A 27,724-nucleotide genomic window follows, 5' to 3' on the forward strand; every position below is an offset into this window, starting at 1 on the left:
GGAATGTAAAGTGCAAACAGTCATTTGTTAAATATGCATGATATCAAAGTGATGTTAAGCACTTTTCCAGGTGGTGGAGTAACAGGCTGATGGAAATAGGATCAGGAAAACGGCTGACATTCCACTCCGGAAACAACAAAAGCAGTTCTGAATTATTTCTGTGTTCCTCTGGAAGGTAGCTGATCTTAAAGGTTATTCAGCATTGCATTGGCATGGAGGAAAGAAAAAATAGTCCTCGGATGATGTAATATTCCCTGTTATTGTTGGGTTTAAAAGGGGCCAGGTAATCCTGATTGTGTTAACAGGCGGCTAGATCTGCTCCGACAACCAAAGTTAAAATGATGTCACCGAAGCAACAATATGTTTTCCAGCTTTATAAAATCTCATCAGGGTTTGAAGCAATCAACAGTGGTGTCTATCTCAGACATCATGTGACAGGTATTTCTAATATGCGATCTGTATCTGTATCCCTAAACTAAACTAAACATGAAATGCAGAGAATAAATGCGTTCTTACTGTGCTTTACTAATGTTGACATCACATTGTAAAACACCAAATTTTCTTTAGTATTCGATCTAGATAACCATTCTTTAATATAAGTGCATCAAAAGTTGGCATCTTTGGAGATGATCATAATTAGGTCCCAGTGGATGAATTAATCTGATGGACTGATGCAACAGGTTCTACATTCTAGTGATGGAAAGCCAGGGTGATTTTTCTTTCTTTCTACTCACTTTCCTATCTCGGAGATACTTACACTAATTATCATGGAATTGTAATGGGGTAAATCTAGGATTGTTGTTGAGATATTCATGGCATCCTGGTTCAGTTATTCACTGCATCAGTTAAAGGATTATCCAGATGTTCTCTGCTGGAGAGTTCGTGCCTGCGAATGTGCACATCTGAAATCTCGTAACAACTCTGTTGAATATACCTCCCATATCTTCCCGATTCTAAACAGCTAACAAGGAACAAATAGAAAATAAATTAAACTTTTCAGAGTTTCATTGCTTTAGTCTATTCTGTCCATGGTTAGCTCAAAAAATATCCAACTGCAGGCTCCAATCAATTGAAGGATTACCTTAATTGTTTTCTGTGCAGACAAATATGTGCCTGTGAATGTGTTGGGCCATAATTATCATGAAACTACATTTGAGATAAGAAGTGATGGAAAAAAGAGATTAATGTCAATGTGTAGAAAATGTATTTTCCCCAAGTCTCCCCCCCCACCCCACCCACCACCACTACAATCAGTCTGAAGAAGGTTCTGACTTGAAACGTCATCTGTCCATTCCCGCCACAGTTGCTGCCCGACTCACTGAGCTACACCAGCACTTGGTGTTTTTTATTAAGGCATAAAATTAATTATAAGGAGCAGTAGAAATGCCTTAGCTCCCTGTCAACATCAGCAGCAAGCACTTTCCATGTTTTAAACCATAAAGATCATAGGATTAATTGGGCAGCTTGCAACTCAGTGGTAGGAATATTTATTTCTCTAACTTCAAGTAACCCTTGTTTTCCCTCTCCATCCCTCCCCCATCCTAGTTCTCCAATAAGTTTCACTGTCTTCCTGATTAAATATTACTGACTGTCACCTTCCCCTCAGCTAACGATGTACCATCTACATTTCTTTGGTCATTGTCCCATTTGATTTGTATTTTCACACCTTCCCCATATCTCTGTCTCCATCTCCCCTGAAATAGGTCTGAAGAAGAGTCTCAACCCGAAACGTCAACCATTCCTTCTCTCCAGAGATGCTACCTGTCCCGCTGTTACTCCTGCATTTCGTATCTATCTTCGGAGTGATGTGTCATTTCACTTATTTCATCAGTCATTAGATGATGCTGAATTATCAGTAATTTGTACAATAAATCTAGATTATCTTGGTATCCTTGCAAACACCAGAGGAGGTTCTGAAACTTGCCAATCTGCATTGTTTTGAACCTATGGCTAATTTAAGAGGTTTTTGGAAGATGCATTCTTTTTACCTTAAATAACTCTAGATGTTCTCTCTCCAATTGCACTGATTTTCTCCTCTTGCCCCATCTATCCATTGCTAACTCATGGCTTCCAGATATAACTGAATATCAATAATGGAGCTGGTTTGCACCTCTGATTTACACACCGTTGTGGAGTTTGTTAATAATTTGCTGCATTGGTTTTCTTCACCAGTGAGTCTTTAGCCACAGGACGGTAAATCTATGGAATTCATTGCCACCGATGGTCATAAGGTCATGTGATAGGAGCAGAATTAGGGCATTAGGCCCATAAAGTCTGCTCCACCATTCAATTGTGGCTGATCCATCTCTCCCTCCTAACCTCATTCTCCTGCCTTCTCCTCATAAGCTCTGACACCCGTATTAATCAAGATGATGGTGGAGGCCAGGACAGTGGATATTTTTTAAAGCGCAGATTAATAGCTTCTTGATTAATAAGTGTCAAAAATGATGGGATGAAGGCAGGAGAATGGGGTTCAGAGCAAAAAACAGATCAGCCATGATCCAAGGCGGAGTAAACCTGATGGGCCAAATTGCCTAATTCTGTTCCATTGTAGAATGGTCTTATTGAATCCACAATTCGAAATCACCCTTTTGGCTAGATTATACTTTGCAATGTCTTGGACTTGTAAAAGACACTGAAAAAAATGTGCATCTTTCTCTAAAGGGAGTGTGTGACTTGTTCAAGGCTCCCACGTGGCAAGAATGGAATATGGAGTTTTGCCGATTCTTGTGGCTGGAAAGAGAGATCAGTAATTGGCGTCATGGTGGTGATGCTGACAGTGGGAGATGGGGAATGGGATTCCATAAGAAACCCCTTCCCCACCAGACCCCGCAAGATGGCGCACATACTGTGTTGTGTTGTGTTTGTCGAGCCCTGTTAAATGCAGGTCTTTCTTTTCATTTCTCAATCTGCAACAAGATTGTGTTTTTGGCATCAACTAGATGATGCGATTGGATGTGCTACTCATTATTATTGTTTATTCGGTAGCTAAAGCCAATTACCAAACTTAGAAGACAAGCCATGGAATGTATCATTTTCCAAGAATGTGGCTTCATCGTTAGTTGTTTATGTCTCGGAGCACTGTAGCATTCTTTGATTGATAGCAATTTTAATATTTTGGTCTTTGAACAATAATTTACAAAAAAGACTTCATTCAATGAGACTGGAATTTACTTAGCACAACTCTCAAAATTCCTGGAATAAATTTCTATACTTAATTTTTTTTAGATTTTAGAGATTAGAATTTGATGCTCTGCAAAGATGTAATATAAACATGGATTTAATTGTGTACTGAGTTTAATTTTTCTGTTATTTAACTTAAACTAAACATACCAATTTAAAACCTGGGCTCAGAATTTGTTTCCAGCAGTTAGATTATGCTGCTGTATGCCCACTTAACACATAATTCTCTTTACTAATATCATGCATTCTCTGTATCAAGACCATCTCCTTTCCCAGCACCCGCTGCTGTCAGGCATCTGTTCAAAGATTAGATGGGCTGAATGGCCTAATGCTGCTCCTATCACTTGTGAACAAAGACATCTGTGGCACCCGGCAAATGTACAGTCCTCAAGTAGAATGGGTAGCTCGTCATGTGAAACGACTGCTCATTAACACAAAACTAGAAGACAACTTTTAATTTTCTTCTTCATCGTCTGCATGTCTAACGTGGCAACCTTCAGCATGTTACATTTTCTTTTGGCTTCATTAGTTCCTCCAGGATAAGAATCCCTGTGCATATGACCTTCCAATGGCAAATCCCTAAATGGATCACCATTTAAGCCATGCCACCTGACTAAGCCATCTGTCAAGGGGCTATAATTTTTCTGGAAATCTCAGATGGAGAGAAATATGCGATTGAATTAAAAATGCTAAGATTTTTTTTAACAATTATAATGTTAAAAAAGAAACAAGACTTAAAAAAAACACTTGGTCCTCTTAAATTAACTAAATTAGTTTAAAACAATTGTGAAAACCATTTTAACCCCTTTCACTTGCATCTGTCCGTCCCCACTTAAATGAATATGTTGTAGCGGCGCCTGCTGGTGCACTCAGGTATCGGTTGTGTTGCTGACCACCGTTGTGGTCAGACATGTTTGCAGAGACCTGTATGCCAAGGAGCTATTGTGTTAATAAATCAGTTCGGAAAACTTGGTTGTCGTCTTTGGCATCCGTCAAAGTGTCTCTATTTCGGAGCCAGGTCTGACCAGTGTAGTTTAGTGTGCAGAGTACTAGGAAAATGTAAATGTTTGAGCTTTGTCACATAAATTCATGCTAGTTCGGCATTGGCTCGCAAATGTAAATATTATACGATCAGGTATATTGGAGAAGATTGCATTCACTTGGGAAATCTTGAATCTCCACAGAGTCACAGACGTAAATGGTCACATTCCTAACACCTAACAGCTTGTGGATTGTGGTTGATTTGAACCACTATACAATGTGCTGATTAAGTACTGGGACATTTACACTTAATTATGATAGGAACGGAAATATCAAAGATAAGTAAAATATATATTTGAAATATTTGTGTCAAGGAATGATAGTATATGTACTTAAGATTGGTATCCTAGGGGGTCATTAGGCAATAAAGATAATTTCATAGAACACGGAACAGTGCAGCATAGCGGCAGGCCCTTGACCCACAATGTCCATGCCACCCAGATTCAGATTCAGATTCAGATTCAAACTTTATTGTCATTGTGCAGTGTACAGTACAGAGACAACGAAATGCAGTGCGTATGTCACCAAAAATTAGAGTCAGGCCTCAGACTATCTTTCATCGGACTCTACTGGACTTTACCTCGCACTAAACATTATTCCCTTTATCATGTATCCGTACACTGTGGGCGGTTCAATTGAAATCATGTATAGTCTTTCGACTGAATAGCATGTGTTAAAAAGCTTTTTACTGTACCTCAGTACATGTGACAATAAACTAACGAAGTTATAAGATTTTCAAAGTATCTTCTTGTCGGATTAGTTGAGAGCTAGCTAAAATTCACATCAACTATTGATATTGACTTGATTGTGGTGGAGAAGGCTACAAGCAGTGCAACTGGCAAAGAGTCACTGGACACAGATTCAGAATTTTGGAGCTGGGCTATTCATGCATATAAATTCCATGGTCTTCAGTATAGGATTAACATCAGTAGCTGCCTCATCTTTACCGCTGCAGAGCCCTGACCATAGTGATGGGTCACTTGCAGCATCTGCTGGTGTGCACATTTAAGCTATTCTCAGCCAAAGCAGGGACAGCAGCATCATTATTTAATTGTAGTAAAGCAGGAAATGAGATTGTTACTGTCGATCCTGTCTTGTGGTAATAATAATAATAATAAATTTTATTTTTGGGCGCCTTTCAGACATCTCAAGGACACCTTACAGAGACTGCAGATCAACAATCATTTACCTAGACCTCAAGTTTCATACTGCATGCATAAATATTTTTGAAGATTGAGAGACCAAGGACATTTTTAATGTTACTTTACATAATCTTGAGATTCTCCATGACCTCTAATGTAGTGCATTTTATATTTGTTTCGACTTTAGCCTTGGCTTTTTTTACAGAATAGTTGGGGTGGATTGATAAGACAATGTCTTCCCTTTTACTTATATCACATTCATCTCTTCTCTTAGACATGTTTAAACTTAGAAATTTCAATTTAAACTTAGAAACATCGAAACACAAAAAAGGAATAGGCCCTTCGGGCCTTTGAGTCTGACTTACCATTAATATAGAATTGCCTGATCACCTACCTCAAGATTCCCACCTTCTCTGCACCCTATCGTTCCTTTATCTACTTCCTCAAGGGCATTCAGTGGCCTCCACATCTCTCTGGGATCGCATATTCCAGCAGTTTATCACCATCTGAGTGAAGTCAGACCTCATTTGAGTCCTGAATCTCATGTCCTGTAACTTAATACTGAGGCTCCTCATTCTACACTTCTCAGATAAGGGGAACAGCTTTGCCATATCCAGACTGCTGTAGGTTTTGATTAGATCCCTTCTCTTTCTTCAAAGTTCAAATGAAAGTACAGCTACTTGACTATCACTCCTGATATACCAGTTCTGCCAACCCAGGAATCAGCCAAGTGACTCTATTGATATACTCCCTTTTGGAAAGTATATCCATAGATGAAGAATAGGTTGCATATTGACAAGGATAGACAATTCGGCTGATAACCTAGGCACAATTTGCCAAATTCTGATCAGATAAAACTACCGGATCACCTATTTTAATGTCTACTGCTAACTGATGGCCTGGGGTATATTAATATTTAATTAAAGGCACTAAGCACCCCCGATGATCCTTGAGGTAATTGTATGTCATTTTGAGATCTGTCCTCCCCCTCGTTCTCTCGGTGAAGACTCTTCATATCTCGCAAAAGCTTTAAACTTGCATGCCCCTCCCTTGTCTGACTCGCTGTGGGAATTGTAAACACCTATTGTCAACTTTTCACAAGTTCACAAGTTATAGGAGTAGAATTAGAAGGAGTAGGAGTTTGTACGTTCTCCCTGTGACCATGTGGGTTCCTTCCAGGTGCTGCGGTTTCATCCCACATTCCAAAGACGGGCAGGTTTGTAGGTTAATTGGCTTCTAAGTACTCCCTAGTGTGTAGAATAGAACTAGTCTATGGAGGAATCATTGGTCGGTGTGGACTCGGTGGGCTGAAGGGCCAGTTTCCACACTGTATCACTAAATCAAACTAAAGAACATTGGATAAACCAACCACAATGTCTCCACTATCTCAATTGACTTCAGAAAACAACGGCAGTAATCTGATCTCTATCCTGAATAGCAATTAATTTCTGAATATATTCAAGTAAATGTTTGCTTAAATTAAGTTCAACAATTACACGGAAACCTGTACTATAGCGACATGATAATACATTACATATATGGTACATATCATAAATGTTATAATGCTCTGACCGTTTTGAAGCAAAAACTCACTGACTTAATATAGTGGCATCTGAAATCCTGCAATAATATAAATTTTAAATGAGAACTCGATGTAAACCACTGTGGATGCTGCATGTATGAGATAATAGAGAAGATACTCAATATACTTTCCGCATGGTTAACCTATCAGCTTTTTAACATCTTTTAAAGTGGTGAAGACAAAACAAAATGCAACATGTTATAATATAATTAACTCAAATATTGCTGAAGTTCTATTGCATGTTTGCCAATTCTGAGAATGACCTAAATGGTTAACTCTGGAGCTTGACCTGTTGTGTATTTCAAGCATTTTCTGTATCCTGATACTTCTAGATGGCCGTTATATGTAAGATGTAGCACAGTGTTGTGGAAGAAGCTAGCTTCCAGCAAACTCCAGAGCTGGAATATATCTGCATTTTCTTTATTATGCAATATGCACAACAGTATTCGGTATCGCAGTGCAGAAATACAGATAGATAACCAGGCCATGGTGCTCGTTGAAAACTTTGCTAATTCCCATACTTGAGTTTCTCCCGACCCTCCGCACCCACCAACTAACATTCCCACACATTTATGTCTCCAACTAACATTCCCCACCTTTCTCCTGGCCCTCCGATCAACCAAGGTTCTTGATGGAGTGCCTGATGCGGCTTTTCAGTCATCTCTCCTGCCCTGATACAACACTCCAACCCCACACCCAACCTTTCTTCCGGTCCCTGAGAGTGTGTTTTTCTGTGTGAAATTGTGCAACCCATTCATTCAATGACGACTGAAGTTCACAGCTCCAGGACCTTAGACAGAAGCAGCAATGGCTGGCTGTACCGAGGCCGCTTCACACACTTATTAGGACTCGCAACAGTTTCTAAGTAGTTATGCTTCTGTTTCCATGAAATCTTCAGGTATTTTTTGCAAGAATTGGCATGTGATATTCTGGGAGTAAGAAAACAAATTCAGTGCTACCAGCATATTAATTGCATCTCATGCACCAAATTTCATAAGGAATTGCAATGTATCAAATGCAGTCATTTGCAATTCACAGACAAACAGAGAAATGGGAAATAAGGGAGATCACAGGTTCTTACTGATTTTGTAAATTACATTTTTTACATAGAATACATTTACATAGATATTACATTTTTTACATAGAATATGACAAAATCACCCTTTTCTTTGACACAATTTAGTTAGATCTCCTCTGATTGAATGTTTTATGTGTAAATATGTTTAATCTTTGTAAGAGACACGATATTGAAAATCAGCAACTGAATAAAATGCCTCTGCATGGTTGATTGCCTTTAGTCTTCGTCTTAGACATTAGATACCATCTTAGAATGATAATATAGTGAATACATTCCAGTATAATCTTTCAATGCTGAGTATTGCTGTTAGCAACACTACTAGATGAATGCACAAAACACAGCATAACAGGATTAAATAACTGTAGGAAGCCAAGTGCAAGTACAGAGTGGTACTTTATATTTATTGCAGGTTTTCTCTCTCTCCACAGGTACATTTTCAAGATTGATTTTCTTCACGGAGTGACGTCAGGAAAGTATCCAAATGGCTTAGGAGCAAGGTTGAGTGAAGCTACGTTTCAAATGAGGCCATTTCAATGGTAGGATTCCAACAGCAATTGGTCAAGGACTTCAAGTGGAGATGTAGTAACCTAATACATAGGTGCTATGAACCTATGCTTTACCTTCACAAGCTTCATGACCAAGTAAAATGCATTCAGCGCCTAAATGTACAGATAATAAATCTGCTTCATTTGCTTGTAAAAAAGACTTTCAGAAAGCACCTCGACTATTTTACGAAGCTGAGCGACAACCAATGAATTTGCTTGCAACACTGGAGGTCAAAGCAGAACGCAGGTTTAAATGGAGTGGATATATTTTTGCATGGAGAGCAAAACTGGGCACCCTGTTTTTGGGTGTAATAATACTATGCCTAGTAATGGCATCTTATATTTTAACCAGAGACCAACAGAGACTACTGCTCACTCCATCCCCATTCCAATACAGTACCAGCACAAATAACGATTTCGCAGAAATGGACTCGATAGAAATTGAGGATGACGGTGATGACTTTTCCTCACCAATAAATTGGTTGGAAGGCAGCAATTATTTAAAAACTGAACTCATTATCAAAACCCGCAATTCCAAACTTCAGCTCATGCCAAGGAGACTGCCAGAGTGGGATGATCTTGTCAAACAAGAAGCACATGTAAGTTGGAATTCATTTTTCTGTTGCTGTTTCTTTGCTCATAAGATATCATCATGCATTGCTTGAACATCTTTGCAACCGTAAGACTATAAAATTAAAGGTATAGAGTGCTCAACAAATTTTATGGCACCATTCGGGTATCTTAAGAATGATAAGCTCTGAGCTGTGGTCTGTGACTAATACCACACATGTCAACTTTACGTTGGACCATGGAGCTAACTGGTGGTTCAGACTAAGACTCTAAAGTTTAATCTTGCATGTATAATTGGATAACCTTGCCCATCTGGTGGTGTAGCATTTTTTATAGTGTTTTGAAAGGATACGTAAGCTGCACAATACTTTTTTCAATTTACATAGCAACATGTAAAATCATGAAATGAAAATCCTGATCCACAATCTTACTCTTGCAAACATTTTGTGGTTCAGTTTAGTTTAGAGATACAGCGCGGAAACAGGCCCTTCGGCCCACTGAGTCCGCACCGACCAGCGACCCGCACACATTAGCACTGTCCTACACACACTAGGGACAATTTTTACATTTACCAAGCCAATTAACCTACAAACCTGTACGTCTTTGGAGTGTGGGAGGAAACCGAAGATCTCAGAGAAAACCCACGCAGGTCACGGGGAGAACGTACCAATTCCATACAGACAGCGCCCATGGTCGGGATCAAACCCGGATCTGGCTCTGTAAGGCCAGTGCCGCCCTGTTCCCAACAGTTAAATGTGCAAACCCCTTTTAAAAATAAGGGGAACTTTAAAACTTTTAAAACTCACTGCATGTGGCCCACTGGCTTTTGCCATCTACACTGTAACACAACAGCACATTGCAGCATCCGATGGAGTATTTATTCACTCACAATTGCACCAAATACACTGAATTAGAAAGTACTAGGATGTACCTTTAGATTGGAGATGAGGAGGGGTTTTTTTTAGTCAGAGTGGTGAATCTGTGCAGTTCATCGCCATAGAAGGCTGTGGAGGTCAAGTCAGTGGATATTTCTGGTGGAGATTGACATACCCTTGATTAGTATGGGTGTCAGGGATTTTGGGGAAAAGGCAGGAGAATGAGGTTGGGAGAGAAAGATAGATCAACCATGATTGAATGGTGGAGTAGACTTGATGGGCCGAATGGCTTAATTTGACTCCTATAAATTATGAACATATGAGAAAGGTGCAAAGTGCATCTTGGTTCACACATCAGTCGACAAAGAACAGCCCAAAATACTAAGCATGTTTTTTCTACAAACATTCCATCAGTGATATGCTTGAGAGGTTATTACAATAGGCCCAGGTTTCAATGACAGAGACCGAAGGCATACACTGTGACCTTTTCCCACAGAGTCTTTGCAGCACCTGCACACAACTTCAGCTCATCCCTCAATAGATCATTCAATTGGAATAATATCCATGCAGTGAAAGTCCAGCCGATGTTGGTTTATCTCCTTATCCTGGGCACAACACTAGATCAGAGTCTTGTGTTACACAGATGCTTGGAATGAACCTTAACAACGACAATAGACCTTCTTGGCAATCAGGCACATCAAAAGAAGGTGTGATCTCATCTGCACTGCAGCCACCATAGGATTAGATGACACTGGGATTGAGACTCTAGTTGTACGTGAAGTTCTGACAGGGTTAACTCTTCTGTTACTACCAAAGCAAGGTCTTGGTGCTTGCCAAAGAGCTGTAGTTATGAGCATTCTGCTTCGGGGAATCATCCAACAGAATCCACTCTCTCCTTATCCCACAGGGCTTTGATGACATTCTGTGCAAACCACTGCCTGATTGACTTGTGGTCAAAGATGTTTTTCTGCACATTTTTGTCTGCAAGGCACAGATGGTGCCGCACAAGCCAACTGAAGGGAAACTTCCAAAGGAACATGGCTCAGCCCATACTTCATAGCACCGGGGACAGGCAGACCCCTGCAAGCGGCAAACACTGGTGTTTGTGTACCCTGGAACAGTGCATGGTTCTTACACATTTTTCCCAAGATATACATTATTCATAAAATATACAGTTAGAGGAACAGAGCATGGCAGTGTCTTCATTTACTGCACCAAGCATCTCATTATATTTGCGTACAATATTTACAGTATGTCAACACGTCCTCACGTATTCCGTTCCAAACATTGTCTTTCTTTTCTAGTATTTTCAGCCGTACAATAAATTAATTTGTTTACATTGAGGAGATACACTCAAGAATTGTGGCAAACATTGAGTCTCTTTTTAGCGCAAGGAAGATTTTCGTTTCCTATATTTACATGTGTATTTTCGTATGGTTCACAAGGAAGCTATTCAACCCATCGATTCTGTATTGGGCCTCCGAGCAATCTCATCAATCCCATTCCCCCACTGATTTACCTGCAACCTATGGGCGGCACGGTGGCACAGCGGTAGAGTTGCTGCCTTACAGGGCTTGCAGCGCCAGAGCCCCAGGTTCGATCCCGACTGCGGGTGCTGCCTGTATGGAGTTTGTACGTTCTGCCCGTGACCTGCGTGGGTTTTCTCCGAGATCTTTGGTTTCCTCCCACACGCCAAAGACGTACAGGCTTGTAGGATAATTGGCTTGGTGTATATGTAAAATTGTCCCTAGTGTGTGGAGGATAGTGTTAGTGTGCAAGGATCGCTGGTCAGTGTGGACTCAGTGGGCCGAAGAGCCTGTTTCTGTGCTGTATCTCTAAACTTAACGAAACTAAACTATTCTTTCCTGCATGCCCGTCAACTCCATTCTGATTCTCCTATCCCCGACCTACACTCGGAGTAATTTACTTCAGTCATTCGCCTACCAATACATCCCTGGCATGTGGAAGCAAACCAGAACGTCCATGTAATTACAAAGTGTGCAAAATCCACAGAGCGCCCTGCGTAAGGATTGAACCTTATTTGCTGGAGTTGTGTAGCACCACTGTGCTGCCACTTAGTGACTTTCCACACCCCCCCCCAAAAAATCTCAGAAACTTCCTTTTGAACTATATGATAGAAGAAGAATTATTCTCTAGAATTATTCCAAAGTTATATCAATTCAACAGTACTTTGCACACAACAAGGTCCCTCAATCAACAGCAGGGCAGAGAGAACATACAACAATACAGCACGGGAGCAGTCCCTTCGGCCCATAATGTCTGTACCAAACATGATGCCAAGACCATCACTTATCTCCCTGCACATCCATCCATTCCCACCATATCCACATGCTTATCCAAAAGTCTTTTAAATGCTGCTAACATCTGCTGCAACCACCACACCCCGCAGTGGGCTACAGGCACTTACCACCCTCTGTGTTTAAAAAAAACTTGCACTGTACAATTTATTTAAACTTTGTATCACTCACCTTGAAAGCTCTGCCCTCTAGTATTTGAAATTTCCATCCTGGGAAAAGGATTATGATGGTCTACCCTATTTATGCCTCTCATAATTTTACATACCTCTATCGGGTCTTCCCACAATCTCTGGCGTTCCAGGGAAAACAATCCAAGTCTGTCCAACCTCTCCCTGTAGTTCATACCCCCTAATCCAAGCATCATTTTGGTAAACCACCTTTGCACCCTTTCCCAAGCCTACATATCCTTCCTCTAATGGGACCACCAGAACGGCATGCATTATTCCAAATGTAGCGTAACCAAAGTCATGTAGAGCTACAAATGACTTCCTGAATTTTATACTCAATGCCCCGACCAACTTGTGTTGCCACTTTCCTGCAGTTATGGACATGTACCTCAAAATCACTCTGCATCAATGCAGTTAAAGGTCATGCCATTCATTGTATATTTCCCCCTTACAATTGACCTACCAAAGTCCAATAACTCGCATTCTAAGTGCCATTTCTCCATCCATTTCTGTAGCTGATCTATATCCTTCTGTATACTTTGACAGCCTTCCTTAGAGTCTGCGACCCCAGCAATCCTGGTGTCACCAGCAAACTTACTAACCAACCCGTCTACGTTTACGTCCAAGACCAGTTATCTTTTTAACTCTGCAATGTTGTTTAATGGCGTATTATTACTGAAGATACTTTTTCATCTACTTCCTTGAATTCCTTGAAATGTTCTGGCAGAGTCAGGCAGTAGTAAGCTTTTGGCACAACATTTAGTTTTGTATTTCATCTCAATAATTTGTGGGCAGCACAGTGGTGCAGCTGGTAGAGCTGCTCCTCGCAGTGCTGGAGACCCGACTTCGACCCTAACCTTGGGTGCTGTCTGTGTGGTGTTTGCACGTTCTCCATGGGTTTCCTCCAGGTGCTTCGGTTTCCTCTCTCATCCCAGACGAGTGTTGGTTCGTGGGTTAATTGGCCTCTGTAAATTGCCCCCCAGTGTGTAGAAAGAGGTATAACATGGAAATAGTGTGAAAGGGTGATCGATGGTCGACGTGGACTTGATTGTCTGAATGGCCTTTTTCCCTGCTGTATCTTTCAAATTGGATATTGTTGACATATATTGGGCCCTCAAATCAGCACACCTGTCTGTTCTCTCTGTGCAATAGTATAATGCAAATAAAAATGAGGTGAACCTTTAATATTTCTTCCATTTAAAGAAAATCATGGGACTTCAATTCATGAGAGATAGAAACTGGTTTATTTTTTTATTCCCCATTTTACACCCCATTTTATGTGCAAAGGTCAAAATGGTCTTTTTGTATGTTTATTTGCAGTTGGAACCAGAATGTGGTAAAGAGTTTGAGGATAGCATTCAGCTGGAGTTTGATTAACTTTTGAGTAGCTTGTTCTTTGATGATAAATAGGTTTGTAGAAATTTTGTTTTTAGAATTTCTCAAATAGTGCAGCTGGCGCAGTGCTGTTGATTGAAGAAAATAAAATGGCATTTGATTTCTCTTTTCAGGATTTATGTTGAAAAAAACTTTGCGTGTGGTCTGTAGACACGAACATAAAATACAAGTTTTAAAAGTAGACTGAATGAACACCATTAACTTCTTCATAATTTGTTTGATGGTGCAAAGATCATACTGACCCAGTAATGACTATTATCTAATATTTTTCTGACAAATAGTTTCCATGGGTTGAAAATAACCATCTGTGCTTTCAGTCATTATTTCACAAGATCAGTGCAACCACCCTGAAAATAAAATGGTGTGGTTAACTATTTTGCAGCGTGTGGTCAATATGTTTTGAAGTGAATGCTAAAGTATTGACTTGTTTCAATATTTTGCGATGTGTGTTTTACAGATATTTTCAGTCGTTCCAACGAATTTCCTTCAAAATGTAAAGAATCATTGTTGGCATACAAGATATACGGAGCCTGCATCCACGGACCCGTACAAGAATAATGCATATTTTTTACACACAAAGCATTTCCACAGTACATTTGATAACCTGCGAAAGGTAATTTGGAAACATTTGCAACACCACGGCGGTGAACATTACCGCCTCCGCTGTCTTCCTTACTTCTACATAATAGGACAGCCAAAGTGTGGGACTACTGATCTGTATAACAGACTTAAACTGCATCCTGAAGTGAGCTTTTCCATAGTCAAAGAACCTCACTGGTGGACAAGAAAAAGGTTCGGTAAGTGGTAACATTGTTGCTTACTCCCTTTGCAAATTTAAGAAGTTGAACTACAAAGCCAGCATTCACATTTAAACTAATGGAGCACCCGGCGTGGGGGGACCGTGAGGGAGATGGGGGGGGAGAATAATGGGGGGGGGGGGGGGGACAAAGGACAATGGGGACGCAGCATGGGGGAAGTGTTGGGGAGGGGGGAGGGACAAAAGGGGGAGCTGGCGTGCTTTGTAACTTTGCCAGCACTGTACGTGGCTGCTATTTGTATACATTGTGTATGCAAGCAGAGAATCTCACTGTGCCTAGTCACATGTAATAATAAAGTATTCCAATTCCTCCTTCCTTTAGTGAATGAAAGAAAAATTCTAGTCTAATAATAAGCATAAAAATTCTTATGAAGGGGAATGCGTCAAGATACGATCAGAGCCTCTCCCAACAGATGAGTGATGAAAAATTGGACTTAATGTCTGATGTTAAGGATAGATGTTGCATGTGTAAATGCCGTTATTAAATAGTTACATTGACCAAAAGACATTGTAAAATTACTTGTAGTGTGGCAGAAAGGTATATACAAGATAAGGTGTGCCAGAAAACTTGCATAAAAGTGTTAATGAATTTTAGCATGAAGATAAATGTTAACAATTCTTCCATAAGTGGGAAACATTGAAACATCATCTTCACCCAGCAAATAATGGAAAATGGAGAGAGATGGACAAACCATTAAAAATTGCACTGCAGATTAGCATTGGAGCAAGCAGCACCGACAAATCACTGAGATGTGTTTCTCATGTTATATAATTCAAAAGTTATAAAATTGGGCAAGATTTGTTTTGAAAGTTGCCAGGCTGTTGCTGGAATCCTGTGCACAATTCCAGTCTCAATATTATGATGGGAATGTCAGGGCAGGATAAAAAGAAGAAAACAAATATTCGTCAGTGGCTCTGAGACGGGGAGATTACAACTACTGGGAATTGTTCAAAAGACAGACATTTCCTTCACTGAAAAGAGATATTGATAGCGATCTTTAAAAATATAAATGGATTGTAGAAGATAGCTGTGACAAACATGATTCCACATGAAAACAATTCAAAACTATGGCATAAAAATAAAGAGCTGGGATTTCTATTTGACGTTTGCTGCAGAAGATTAGGGAATTTTGAGGAGAATTTGTATTTTGCTCACTGCACATTCTGTGATATTTGAAAATGATTTTAAAGTCTTTATGCAGGTATTATCACCATTGGGAGTTTTCAGTAATTGTATTTATTTTCAGGCCTTCAGGGAAGGCTCTAGAATTAAGCCAGTCACATGTGTACTAAAATATACATTTTGAAAGATTTTAAGTACTTATTGCTTGTTATAACCAACTAAGTAACTGACTTCTCAGTCCTTAGAAATTGAGCTTTAACAGCCGGTGGATTAATGACAAACAGAAATAGTTATTTTGTAGCTTCAGCTGTTATAATTAAATCACTGTTACCAACTTTGGAATTCAAAGGTTCAAAGGAGATTTTGCATTTGGTGAAATGCAGTGGTTTATGCTGTATAGAAACACGTCTTTTTTTAAAGAGTTGTCCAAGATTCCACAACTTTCAGAAGGAATGGATCCATTTTTAAACACCAGCATGTGGCTCCACAATATGTTAATTTTCATCTCAGAATGTGCAGGCCAAACTAAGGTTTCACCAAAACACTTTGTACATAATTGTAAACTCAAAAAACAAAACTGCACTGTAGGTGTGTTGGCCATTTGGAGATCTGGAAAAAAAGGGGGCTGAGGTATGGAAGGGGTATGGGTGTGAATGACAGAAAAATATTACGCAGCTTGGCTGCATTTTGCTTTATTACAGATTACAACCCATTCATTATTCTATATTTATATTTTAAATACGAGTGCACAAGTTGTGGGATGTTACATTTCATGGTCTCTAATTTGGGTTATTTAGTCATCTGCGGGGACTCGCAAGATTTCCCTGTCACTCCCACAATTACTACAGCACTGGCATTCAGATATCTTGTTTTTTTTGTAGAAAGGACATTAATGATGGCCACAAGTATTTGTTTAATTTTCTGGCGTTGAGTTTGTAAAATATTAATCCCTATAAATAAATAAATTCTGGTTATAATTTAACGCTTGTGAAGGTGAAAGGAATATGTTGCTGCATTCCCCAGATTTAGGTTCAGCAGTAACATGGAATGCAGAATGTGAAACCGGAGTAGCTATATTTAACTTGCATTCACTAGCGCGACCACAAGATGTTAACCATTAAAATGAACTCTTGTTCTTGAAATGTAAAATGGGACAGTACCATGTCCCATCTTTTAGTTTAGTTGAGAGATACAGAGCGGAAACAGGCCCTTGGGTCCACCAAGTCCACACTGACCAGCGATTCCCGCACACTAACACTATCCGACACACACTAAGGATAATTTACAATTATACCAAGCCAATTAACTGACAAATCTGTACATCTTTGAAGTGTGGGAGGAAACCGGAGATCTCGGAGAAGACCAACGTACAAATCCGTTGAGACAACCACCCCGGAATCTTTTCTCTCCTGATTTCTAAGCTGGGTTAATTTGCAAGGTATTTATAGCAACTTAGGTAATTCCTGATGGACTCCCTTGCAACATCCTATGATTTTCGTAGCAATTCCGACAAAGTTATGGAAAATATTGAGGGGCCCCAGTTTTGGGAAAAGAGAGCTTTTTGGTTAACAAAATTCCAATTGTATCAAATTGGTGTCTGTTGTTTTGCAGAAGTGTCTCACAGTACAGTGGTTCAAGAGGTAGGAACTGTGGATTGACATTGATTCCAGGGGCAGAAGTGGACAGCTGAAGATGGGAGGGGTGGTCCTCATTTGAAGAGAAAAGTAATCTTGATTTGAACGTGTGAGAGAAACATGAGTTGGTAGAGTTGATTCAGTTCATGAGCTGAGATGAAAGACTGCTGCCAAAGCAAGACAAAGAACAATTTGGTGACCTGGGTGAATAATGTGAAGAGGGTAGCATTGCTTTGAGACTGGGCACTGGAATTATTTGTGAATTGTAGGAAATTAGATAATATAATAACTATAATAACTTTACTTATAGAGCACTTTAAAAACAACCACTGTTGCAACAAAGTGCTGTACATGACTAATCATGGACAAGAAATACATTAAAAGAAAGAGTAAAAACAATAAAATTAAAAACATTAAAAGCACTAAAACAGGAGCAAAGTCTCAAGCAGGGTCAAAAGCCAAGGAATATAAATGTGTTTTAATACTGGTTTTGAAGATGGACAGTGAGGGGGCCTGTCTGATGTGCAACGGCAGAGTGTTCCAGAGTGCCGGAGCAGCAACAGAGAAGGCTCTATCCCCTCTGAGCTTCCGCTTAGACCTCGGTACCTCCAGGAGCAGCTGATCAGCTGACCTGAGGCACCGGGCAGGAGCGTATGGATGAAGCAGCTCAGAGAGGTAAGGCGGGGCGAGCCCATTTAAAGATTTAAAAACAAATAAAAGAATTTTAAAATGAACTCGAAAGTACACCGGAAGCCAGTGGAGGGAGGCCAGAATTGGCGTTATGTGCTCCCTCTTTCGAGTTCCAGTCAAAAGGCGAGCAGCAGCATTTTGAACCAACTGGAGACGAGCCAGGGAAGATCGAGCAACTCCAAAATAGAGTGCGTTACAGTAATCCAGCCTAGATGTAATAAAGGCATGGATTACTGTCTCAAAATGCTGCTGCTCAAGAATGGGCTTCACCTTTGCCAGCTGCCTTAAGTGAAAGAAGCTGGACTTAACCACCGCGCCTATTTGATGATCTAATTTAAAATCACTGTCCATCCTAAAACCCAGGTTTAAAACTTAGAAGGAGCAAGCCCCTTTGTAAAGAAAGGACAAACTTAATCGGTTGAAATTCTACATGTAGGTTTGTCTTTTGATTGCACATTTCCCAACTGGGGAATGTTTAAAATGAAGCAGAGCTCTCTAGGTTTAATTAAACATCAAAATGTCCCAGGGAAGCATCCCCAGTCATTCGGATGATCCATGGTCAGCCTAGACTCAGCATAGACTCAAATGGGCCTGTATCTATGCTGTATCTCTAAATCTTCCACCAATGATAGAACAGAGCAAAAGAGGTTTAAAAACAAAATCACAAATTGATGATTTTGCAAATTGAATTGAATTGAATTGAATACCTTTATTGTCATTCAGACCTTACGGTCTGAACGAAATTTCGTGCCTGCAGTCATACATACAATCATACAATAATAAACAACACTAAACACAAATTAACATCCACCACAGTGTATCCTCCAAACACCTCCTCACTGTGGTGGAGGCAAAAGTCTTAGGGCTGCAGTCTCTTCCCACCTCTTCTCCCTCTGCGCTGAGGCGATTCCCCACCGGGCGATGGCACAGACAGTCCCGCGGCTCACCGAACCCCGCAAACGGGCCGGTTCAAACACCGCGGCCCGGGGTGGTCGATGCTGCCGCCCTCCAGTCCAGCGGACGCAGCCGCTGGCCCGCGGCTGAACCCCGGACTCAGGTCACCGCCGCCAGAACGCCATCCCAGCCACCGGAGCACCGTTCCAGCCCCTAGCTGGATCGCCCTCACGTGAGTACCGCTCCTCCCTCGAGCTGGGCCGCTCCGACGGGAGTGCCGTTCCACCTCGGGCTGGGCCACTCCAACGGGAGTGCTGTTCCACCTCGAGCTGGGCCGCTCCGACAGGAGTGCCGTTCCACCTCGGGCTGGGCCGCTCCGACGGGAGTGCTGTTCCACCTCGAGCTGGGCCGCTCCGACGGGAGTGCCGTTCCACCTCGGGCTGGGCCACTCCGATGGGAGTGCCGTTCCACCTCGGGCTGGGCCACTCCGACGGGAGTGCCACAGCCCCTCACGGGAGAGTCTCAGACCCTCGCCAGGCCGCCCTCACGGGAGCGCAGTTCCAGCCCCGAGCTGGGCCGCCCTCACGGGAGCGAGCCCAGGGCGAGTCCTGTCAGGCTGCCTCCGGAGTCTCGAGGTCGCCAGCTCCGCCATTAGGCCTCAGCGCAGACGGAGGCAGAGAAGGGGGATACGACAAAAAAGTGGTATTCCCCCGAAGGGAGAGACAGCAAGCCCCGTTTCAACCCCCCCCCCCACATAAACACAACCTAGAAACCAAAAACGTAACTAGACAAAACAAAAAAAAACAACACAAAAAAGTAAAGACAAACGGACTGCAGGCGAGCCGCAGCCGTTCCCAGCGCCGCCACTTCCGGATGAATAAATACAATGAATAAACCTTTTAAATATCTATTTTCAAATATTCATATGCTAATATTGATTGTAAAATCTACAAAGGATAATGTTGACTTAATTTATTGATACATCACAGGCACATCATGCCATGCTAGCAGCCAATTGGGCAACTTGTAGTATTTTGGAAATTGCTAAAAGTCCTTATCAAAAATCTGATTATCACCCTGATTCAAGTGTAAAAACTTTACCTCCCCAGTTTCTGCCATCAGCTGCCTGCAGAGATCACAGGTACCATGTTATAACATTGATACCTGGCATGTTGTTTTATCATACAATCAAGAGCTTCAGATGATGTCTTTCCTGGTTGGAACCAGAACCAGGGGGTCATAGTCTGAAAATAAGTTAGCTATTCAAGACAGAGGTGAGAATTTTTATGATTCTTTACCCAGGAGCTTAGTTCCCTGAGTACATTTAAGTAATATCGATCAATTCATAGATATTAAGGAAATAGAAAGATGTAGAGCTGATGCTGCTAAGTCACGCTGAGGTAAAAGATCAGATGTGTTACTGTTTAACAATGGAGAAGACACCAGGGTCTGTTAGGATCTTAAAGAAACATTCTCCATGGTCACCAAGGAACATGAAAAGGTTAAATGCTTTTAAATATATCAAAGATATACTGGACTAGCTTATATTTTGTCTCAAGCAGGCCTTTTCCATTCGATTGATAAGAGAGAGAGACAAGCCCGGGCTTGCCTCAGGTTGCTGTGTATTGAGACAATGACCGGTGCTGTTGAAATGTGTCTACCAATTGATGAGAGAGACAAGCCCAGACTTGTCTCAGTGATGTATATTGAGACAGTGACCAACGTCTTTGAGATGTCTTGTCTTGAAAGTACCAACTGATAAGATGCCTTTGAAATGTGTCTACTAATTGACAAAAGACAAGCTCAGAAGCATCCTGTGGTAATGTGTATTGACTGTATCCCTGACCATGACTAACATCTTTGGAATGTGACTAAGTGACACACACACAGTATAAAACATCATGGCACTCTTTGTTCATTGAAGTGGTGACACGGGAGAAGTCAAGTGTCTGTGTTGCTTACTTGACTGGTGTATCCCCGTCACTTCCCGGCCGATGATCAGTAAAGCTTGAGTTGGTCTAACTAACGTTTTTGTGAGTTGTCTGTTTATTAAGTAGTGAACCATAACAAACAGATGCAGAATGGGCTGCTCGGGGAGAGAGAAAATGCAGGGAAAGTGGAACACACCTTTGGAGTGCGTGCTCAATGGACTCCATCTGGCAATCCAGGACAATCTTGTGGCCCTGCACCACTTGGAAGCCCACCACAATTGACAAAGATGAAAATGTCTTGACTTCTTGACCACAAAGATTCAGGAATGGTTTAATGCTGATGACCAACAGCTCAGGGAGCAAATTGACCACAAGGTGTCCCTGGATTAGAAGTTCACATTTCCTCAAGGGAAAATAACTCTCCTTTAGGCACCTGAAGACACAGTTCCAATATGAAATGTAATGGAGAGAATAGATAGAGGGTGGAATAAATGCAGGAGGCTGTGCAATCTGTGGGCATCCTTGCCCTGTATGGGTTCTTCAAACGCACAGCCTCGCCCCACTGGGGATCAAGACTGGAGGTGAACTTATCAAGGGCACAGTGCATGTCATAAGAGCAGAATTAGGCCACTCAGCCCATTGAGATTGTTAAGGGCTTGGACACATTAGCAGGAAATATGTTCCCGGTGTTGGGGGAGTCCAGAACCAGGGGCCACAGTTTAAGAATAAGGAGTAAGCCATTTAGAACGGAGACGAGGAAACACTTTTTCACTCAGAGTGGTGAGTCTGTGGAATTCTCTGCCTCAGGAGGCAGGTTCTCTGGATGCTTTCAAGAGAGAGCGAGAGCAAGATAGGGCTCTTAAAAATAGCGGAGTCAGGGGATATGGGGAGAAGGCAGGAACGGGGTACTGATTGTGGATGATCAGCCATGATCACATTGAATGGCGGTGCTGGCTCGAAGAGCCAAATGGCCTACTCCTGCACCTATTGTCTATTGTCTATTGAGTCTATTCAATAATGGCTGATCAATGTGGCCCATGAGATTTTGGAGTGGGAACAAAGTACTCAGGGATAGAACCTCGAGGCCATGAATCTGTAGTACACAGAAATGCTACATAAGGAGCAGAGGAAGTGCACTGTCTGATGAACTACCCACCACCAACTCCAGGAGCCTCCATTTTCTCCAATGCAGACATACACATTGACCTCGATAGTCAACTCAGAACCCTCAATCTGGGAGTGGACTCTTTAGAACTGCCGAAAAAGAGAATGTGTATTGGTAATGACCTCGTATCATGGCTTTATATTTAGATTTGTTTTTGAGCCATCTCTTTTCGAGGCTATATTGACAGCACTGATGCATTCTGTGGTGAAGGTCTGCATTTTCACTATCTTGAATGTAATCGTTATAGCAGACATAGTCTGGAGTTACACCTTATGGCTTGCCATTGAATACCATGTTTCAAGTAATTCTGACAGATTGAGATTGCTTCAGAGAACGTTGCCCGTTTTCGATTATGTTTAAAGAAGGGTTTTTTTTCTTCTGGTTCTCCTGTTGAACCCTTGAAAATTGAATACAATAGCATATTCATAGCTGGATGAATGATGATTATTATTATTGACGTTTTATGGTTGAGCCAGATTTGGACGTGTGCCCTGCTTCCTGAGAGACCAGAAGGGCTTTAATGTTTGGCGGATAAGTATAGACACACCATTGTGGTTTTGAATTGACAGCAACTCAGGATATTATCCGATTCTCATAATATGGTTTCTCGGTCTGGTGGGTAAATTCAGCAATAAGCTCTGTTCATTCACACGTATTTAACTGTAATGTTTTGGATATATTTGTGTTCAAAATTTAATTTATCTTCTCTAAAATGTAATCTTTTGTTATAGAGATTTTCTCTAGGCTACTTCACTAGAAGTGTGGAAGTTATTTGAATGGAAGAATATAAATATTTGAAAGGTTGGGGAGGGGGGGATGAGGATTGAGAGCAGCTCGGATCTGATTGTAAAGAGGAGGTGAGGCCACGGATAGATCAGTCAAGATCATATTTACCTATGCTCAGTCCTCCTGAACCCAGGGGCGGAAAACCCGGGGGGGGGCCAGAGGGGACACGACCCCCCCATGTTCTGAGAGGTGGGGGACATCCCCCCCAAGTTTTTGTGATCCCGATTTTAAAATCGACGTTTTTAGCGCTGGATTGAACCTCCGAAGCCTCGCGCGTGTGTGTGAGTGTGCGCATGCGCGCGTGGCCGCCAAAAAATTGTTTCCCCCGTCCCCTCCATGTTTTGATAGTGAGTTCCGTTCTTGCCTGAACCTACCTGATCTCCCGGTTGCTAATTATTTTAATTCTCCTTCCCATTACCACACAGCCCTGTTCTCAGTTTCCTCTATTGTCAGAGTGAGGCTAAAAGCAAATTGGACGAACAACATCTCATATTTCGCTTGGGCATCTTGGGTGGTATGAATATTGATTTATCTAACTTTAAGTAACCCTGGCATTCCCTCTCTGTCTATCCCTCCCCCGCCCAAGTCACACCAGCTTCTCGCTTTCACCCAATAAACAGCTAACAATGGCCTGTTTCCTTTATCATTGTTACTTTTTTGCATATCTTTCAGTCATTGTTCTTTATCTCTCTACATCATCGTCTATATCTTTTGTTTCCCTTATCCCTAACTAGTCTGAAGAAGGGTCTCAACCCAAAACGTCACTCATTCCTTCTCTCTCTCACGAGAGAGATGCTGACTGTCCTGCTGAGTTATTCCAGATTTTTGTGTTTATCTTGAATCATATTGAATGTTGGTGCAGGCCTGAGGATCAGGTGTCCCAATCTGGCTGCTATTTTCCTGTGTTCCTTTGTTTAATAGTACCAGTAATTCACATGAATAGTCTTGGGGGGGGGGGGGGGGTCCCTGTACTCCCAACGGCTACCAAGTATCATTTGGATTTGTCACAGTGGTAACTTTGTCACCTGGATATTCCAATCTGTGGTACATGGATTTTGTTGATCTGATCGAGGAAAGGTTGGCGTTTTAATCAAGTTTGGACGACTTGAGTGAAACAAGTATAATTCGAGGTGTTATTACAGGCTAGCTGTGGAAAGAATGCTTCATCTTGTGAGAGATTTTAGAGCTTATTAAATCATTTTTTCCTATAAAATTATGAGGGGAATAGGTTGGGTAAATGCACAGTGATTTTTACCAAGGGTAGGGGAATCAAAAACACGTGGACATTTGTTTAAGGTGAGACTGGCAAGATTTAATACAAACCCGAGGGACAACTTTTTTACTCGGAGGGTGGTGGGTATATGAAACACGCTGCCAATTGAGGTAATTGTTGCAGGTATTATAATAGCTGTTAAAAGACACTTGTACAGGTAATTGGATAGATAAACGTTTGGAGGGATATGGGGCAAATGCAGACAAATGGATCTAGCTTTGATGGGGCATCCTGATCGGCATTGACCACTTGGGCCGAAGGGCCTGTTTCCATGTGTATGACTCTGACTCCACAACTAGAATAATGATTTCAAAATAAATACTTCAGGAGCAGCTTCTTCTCTTCTATCTGATGGAAGGGTCACTTCTGAATGGTCCTTCCATAAGCTAGGGTACTATCCGATTCACTGCTACCCCATTACAGACATTGGAATTTGTGAATGGAACCATTGTGCTGCAATGCTGAGAACTATATTCTGCACTGTGTATCTTTCCATTTGCTTTATTTATTATACTTGAGTTTCACTTGGTTGCATTTATGTATAATATCTGATCTGACAAAACCCTAATAAACCTAAATGTAAGGCAGATATGAGGTGAGGTGTTTTTCTTTCAGAGCCTTGTGAATCTTTGGAGCATCAAAATTCAATAGGTTCTTGGTGAGCAAAGAGGTGAAAGGTTACTTGTGTTGATTGGAATGCAGATTGGAGGTTGCAGTCAGATAAGCCTGAGTCTTCTTGAATGGCAAAGTGGCCACCTTCTGCCCCTACTTGATATGTCTGCATGTTCATTTAGGCTTGCTTGCCCCACCTGGGCATACAAAGCAAGAGAGGGAAGAGAGGAGTGGAAATGAGTAGAAATCTTTTTTAATGCTTCCTTCCGACCGCAGGCACCTGGAAGTTATGTTCAAATCTAGACAGATTTGTGGGCTGTGCACGTCTTGAAAGCCTCAGATCTTGAGTAAGAGCACGTGGTTATCATACATCCTCTACCATAGAACAGTACAGATCAGCAACAAGCCCCTTGGCCCACAATGCCCATTTCGAATATGATGCCAAGTTAAACTAATCTCCCCTGCCTGCATGTGATGTACATCCCTCCATTCCCCTACATATTCATGAGCCTATCTAAAAACCTCCTAAACTCCACTATAATATCTGCCCCACCACCACCCCTGACAGTCACCAACCACCCACTGTATAAAAATCTTGTTCTGCACATCTTTAAACTTTGGCCCTCTCTCCTTATACCTATGCCCTCTGGCCCGTGACATTTCCACCCATGGGAAAAATCTTCCGATTGTCTACCCTCTCTATGCCTCTCATAATTTTCTAAACCCGATGAACATTTGTGAACATTTCGGCAACAGCTTCTTTCCTACAGCCATCAGGCTATTAAACACTGCAACCAAGAAATACACTCTGAACTCCATAGACATGGGGACATTGGTTCTGTCTCTTTGTTTGTTTTTATGTCTATGTGTTCTATAGATAGACAGACACTTTTTTGTTCCATTTATTATATTGTTTAAAGAGTACTATGTTTCCATATACAGTAGTGCTGCTGTAAATATGAATTTCATTGTTCTGTATGGGACATATGACAATAACAACACTTGCTCTCTTGAATCATTTTATGTTTTTGACCAATTGACAGCTTTTTGGTGTTAATCCATGTTACCCTGCTGTGCTATTCCAGTTCCACATTTATTGAGGCAGGTTTGAAACCACAAACTCTGCTAAATAACATATGTTTCCAAGTCGGAGCCTAAGGAATTCTTAGTCCTTTTATTCCAATGTACTGTTGAAAGGTGAAGCAAGAGCAACATGTACACTTGAAAAGGTCCAGTGCCATGACATCAGATTATCCTGAGAACACTAAAAAGTCTGAAATCTAAAAGCCTGAAAACGCTAAAAAGCAGAGCCTGAAGAATGGTCTCGACCCGAAACGTCTCCTCTTCCTTTTCTCCAGAGATGTTGTCTGACCCACAGAGTTACTCCAGCATTTTGAGTCTGATCAACACTAAAAAAACAGTTTGAAATACTTGACAGTATTTTCATTGGATAATCTTGAATTACAGCCTGATATTGATAGAGTGGAGATGCAATTCAATAAGTACTGAAGTTCAATTAAAAAATCAGTTCTATTTCCTATATTAAAGCCTACTCTTGTTTACAGGGATCATTCAGCCCTGGAATGGGTTCCATGGCCGTTATCTAATTGAAGATTACCTGGATTTGTTTGATATGGGAGCACATCAGATTCAAAGTCAGATTGCCAACTCATCTGTTGAACACCAAATTAGCAGCAATATGGTTATTGGTGAGATATTTTTATGCTGTATTTTATGCTGGTTATTTGTGTCCCAAAAAATGGAACCTCTCTCTCAAAACTTATTACATGGTTGTCATCGTATGGTTGCAGTTAATTAATGAGCGCCTGACTAATGGAAATGGTTTGTTTGAACCACATTCAATACAGTTTCAATTTTCAGCTTACCAGTGGGAAATCTGATAAAAGTTCAGTCAGTTTATGGAATGAAAGGCTTAATTCTATTGCAACTAATCTTTTACTGGATTGCCAATTCTAAATAAAACCAGCTGTCAAAATTTCATTTGTCTGCACTTAAGTTTTGTTTTGTTTAAGCACATTTCGTTCCCTTTCTCCTGTTTTGACTCCCGCTCCTCCTAGGCTGTGGGCCGAGCATCAAAAATGTGTCTAGAAATAGGATTTTGTGACCCAAGTCACCAAACTACATGAAATTTTCACATATTGTGTAAAAAAAATTATATAAATCACCCCTGAAACTCGATATGAAGAAGACTTGCACATTTTTTAATTAAATTAGAGAAAAACCGGAAAAATGTCGGGAATTTTTTAGTCCAATCAAAGCACGTTTAACATTGAGTTGTCTGCCAGTTGGTCAATCACGCGCTTTGTTTCAGGCTAGCACACAAAATGGCTGAGGGGGCTTCACAGATGCCTGTTTTACTGGAGATTCCGATGTGTTGTTCTGTGGAATAAATGTCGTGGAAACTTGCAGCAGGTTAATTGTATTTAGTGGGAAAAGCATTAAAAAGGCTGAAGAAAGTGCAGCGAAGTGGATTAAAGTGCAAGAAAGCCTTCAAAGTCCCTGCTGATGTGCGGGAACACAAAGAAGGCCCCCATGAATCAACTCTAACTAAAAGGTAAGATTAAAGTTTGAATTTATGAAAGTCTATCTGTATGGACTTTAATTAATTTAATTGCACCATTTTATAATGTGAATAAATTAATTCATTCATTCATTCCTTATTCATTCATTCGCTCACTCACTTACTCATTCATTCATTCATGAAATTGAGGGCCTAGACTATAACACAGTAAATTAAACATTGTCACTAATGCCAGCGTGTTGTAGAGTAATAAGTCTTTAACAAATAATCTCGGAGCTGCCTGCGAAAACTTACCGTGAAAAAGTGCTCCGATCGCGGGGCCTAGGTACTCGCGGTACAGTGAAGCCGCGGTCTCAATTAA

General features: G+C 41.1%; 1 protein-coding gene across 6 annotated transcripts in view; it reads left to right on the forward strand.

Moving 5' to 3' along the window:
• Window positions 1-27,724, forward strand: part of chst15 (carbohydrate sulfotransferase 15) — an 82,983-nt gene that overhangs the window by 32,738 nt on the left and 22,521 nt on the right. For all 6 annotated transcript variants that reach the window (XM_033033755.1, XM_033033758.1, XM_033033756.1 and 3 more), the window contains exons 2-4: window positions 8,455-9,170; window positions 14,354-14,693; window positions 26,387-26,530. In XM_033033755.1, coding sequence (XP_032889646.1) covers window positions 8,673-9,170; window positions 14,354-14,693; window positions 26,387-26,530 — 982 coding nt within the window. In that variant the 5' untranslated portion in view covers window positions 8,455-8,672. The remainder of the gene's footprint in view (window positions 1-8,454; window positions 9,171-14,353; window positions 14,694-26,386; window positions 26,531-27,724) is intronic.

The sequence above is a fragment of the Amblyraja radiata genome, chromosome 15 (assembly GCF_010909765.2).
Source record: "Amblyraja radiata isolate CabotCenter1 chromosome 15, sAmbRad1.1.pri, whole genome shotgun sequence".
NCBI classification, from domain to species: domain Eukaryota; kingdom Metazoa; phylum Chordata; class Chondrichthyes; order Rajiformes; family Rajidae; genus Amblyraja; species Amblyraja radiata.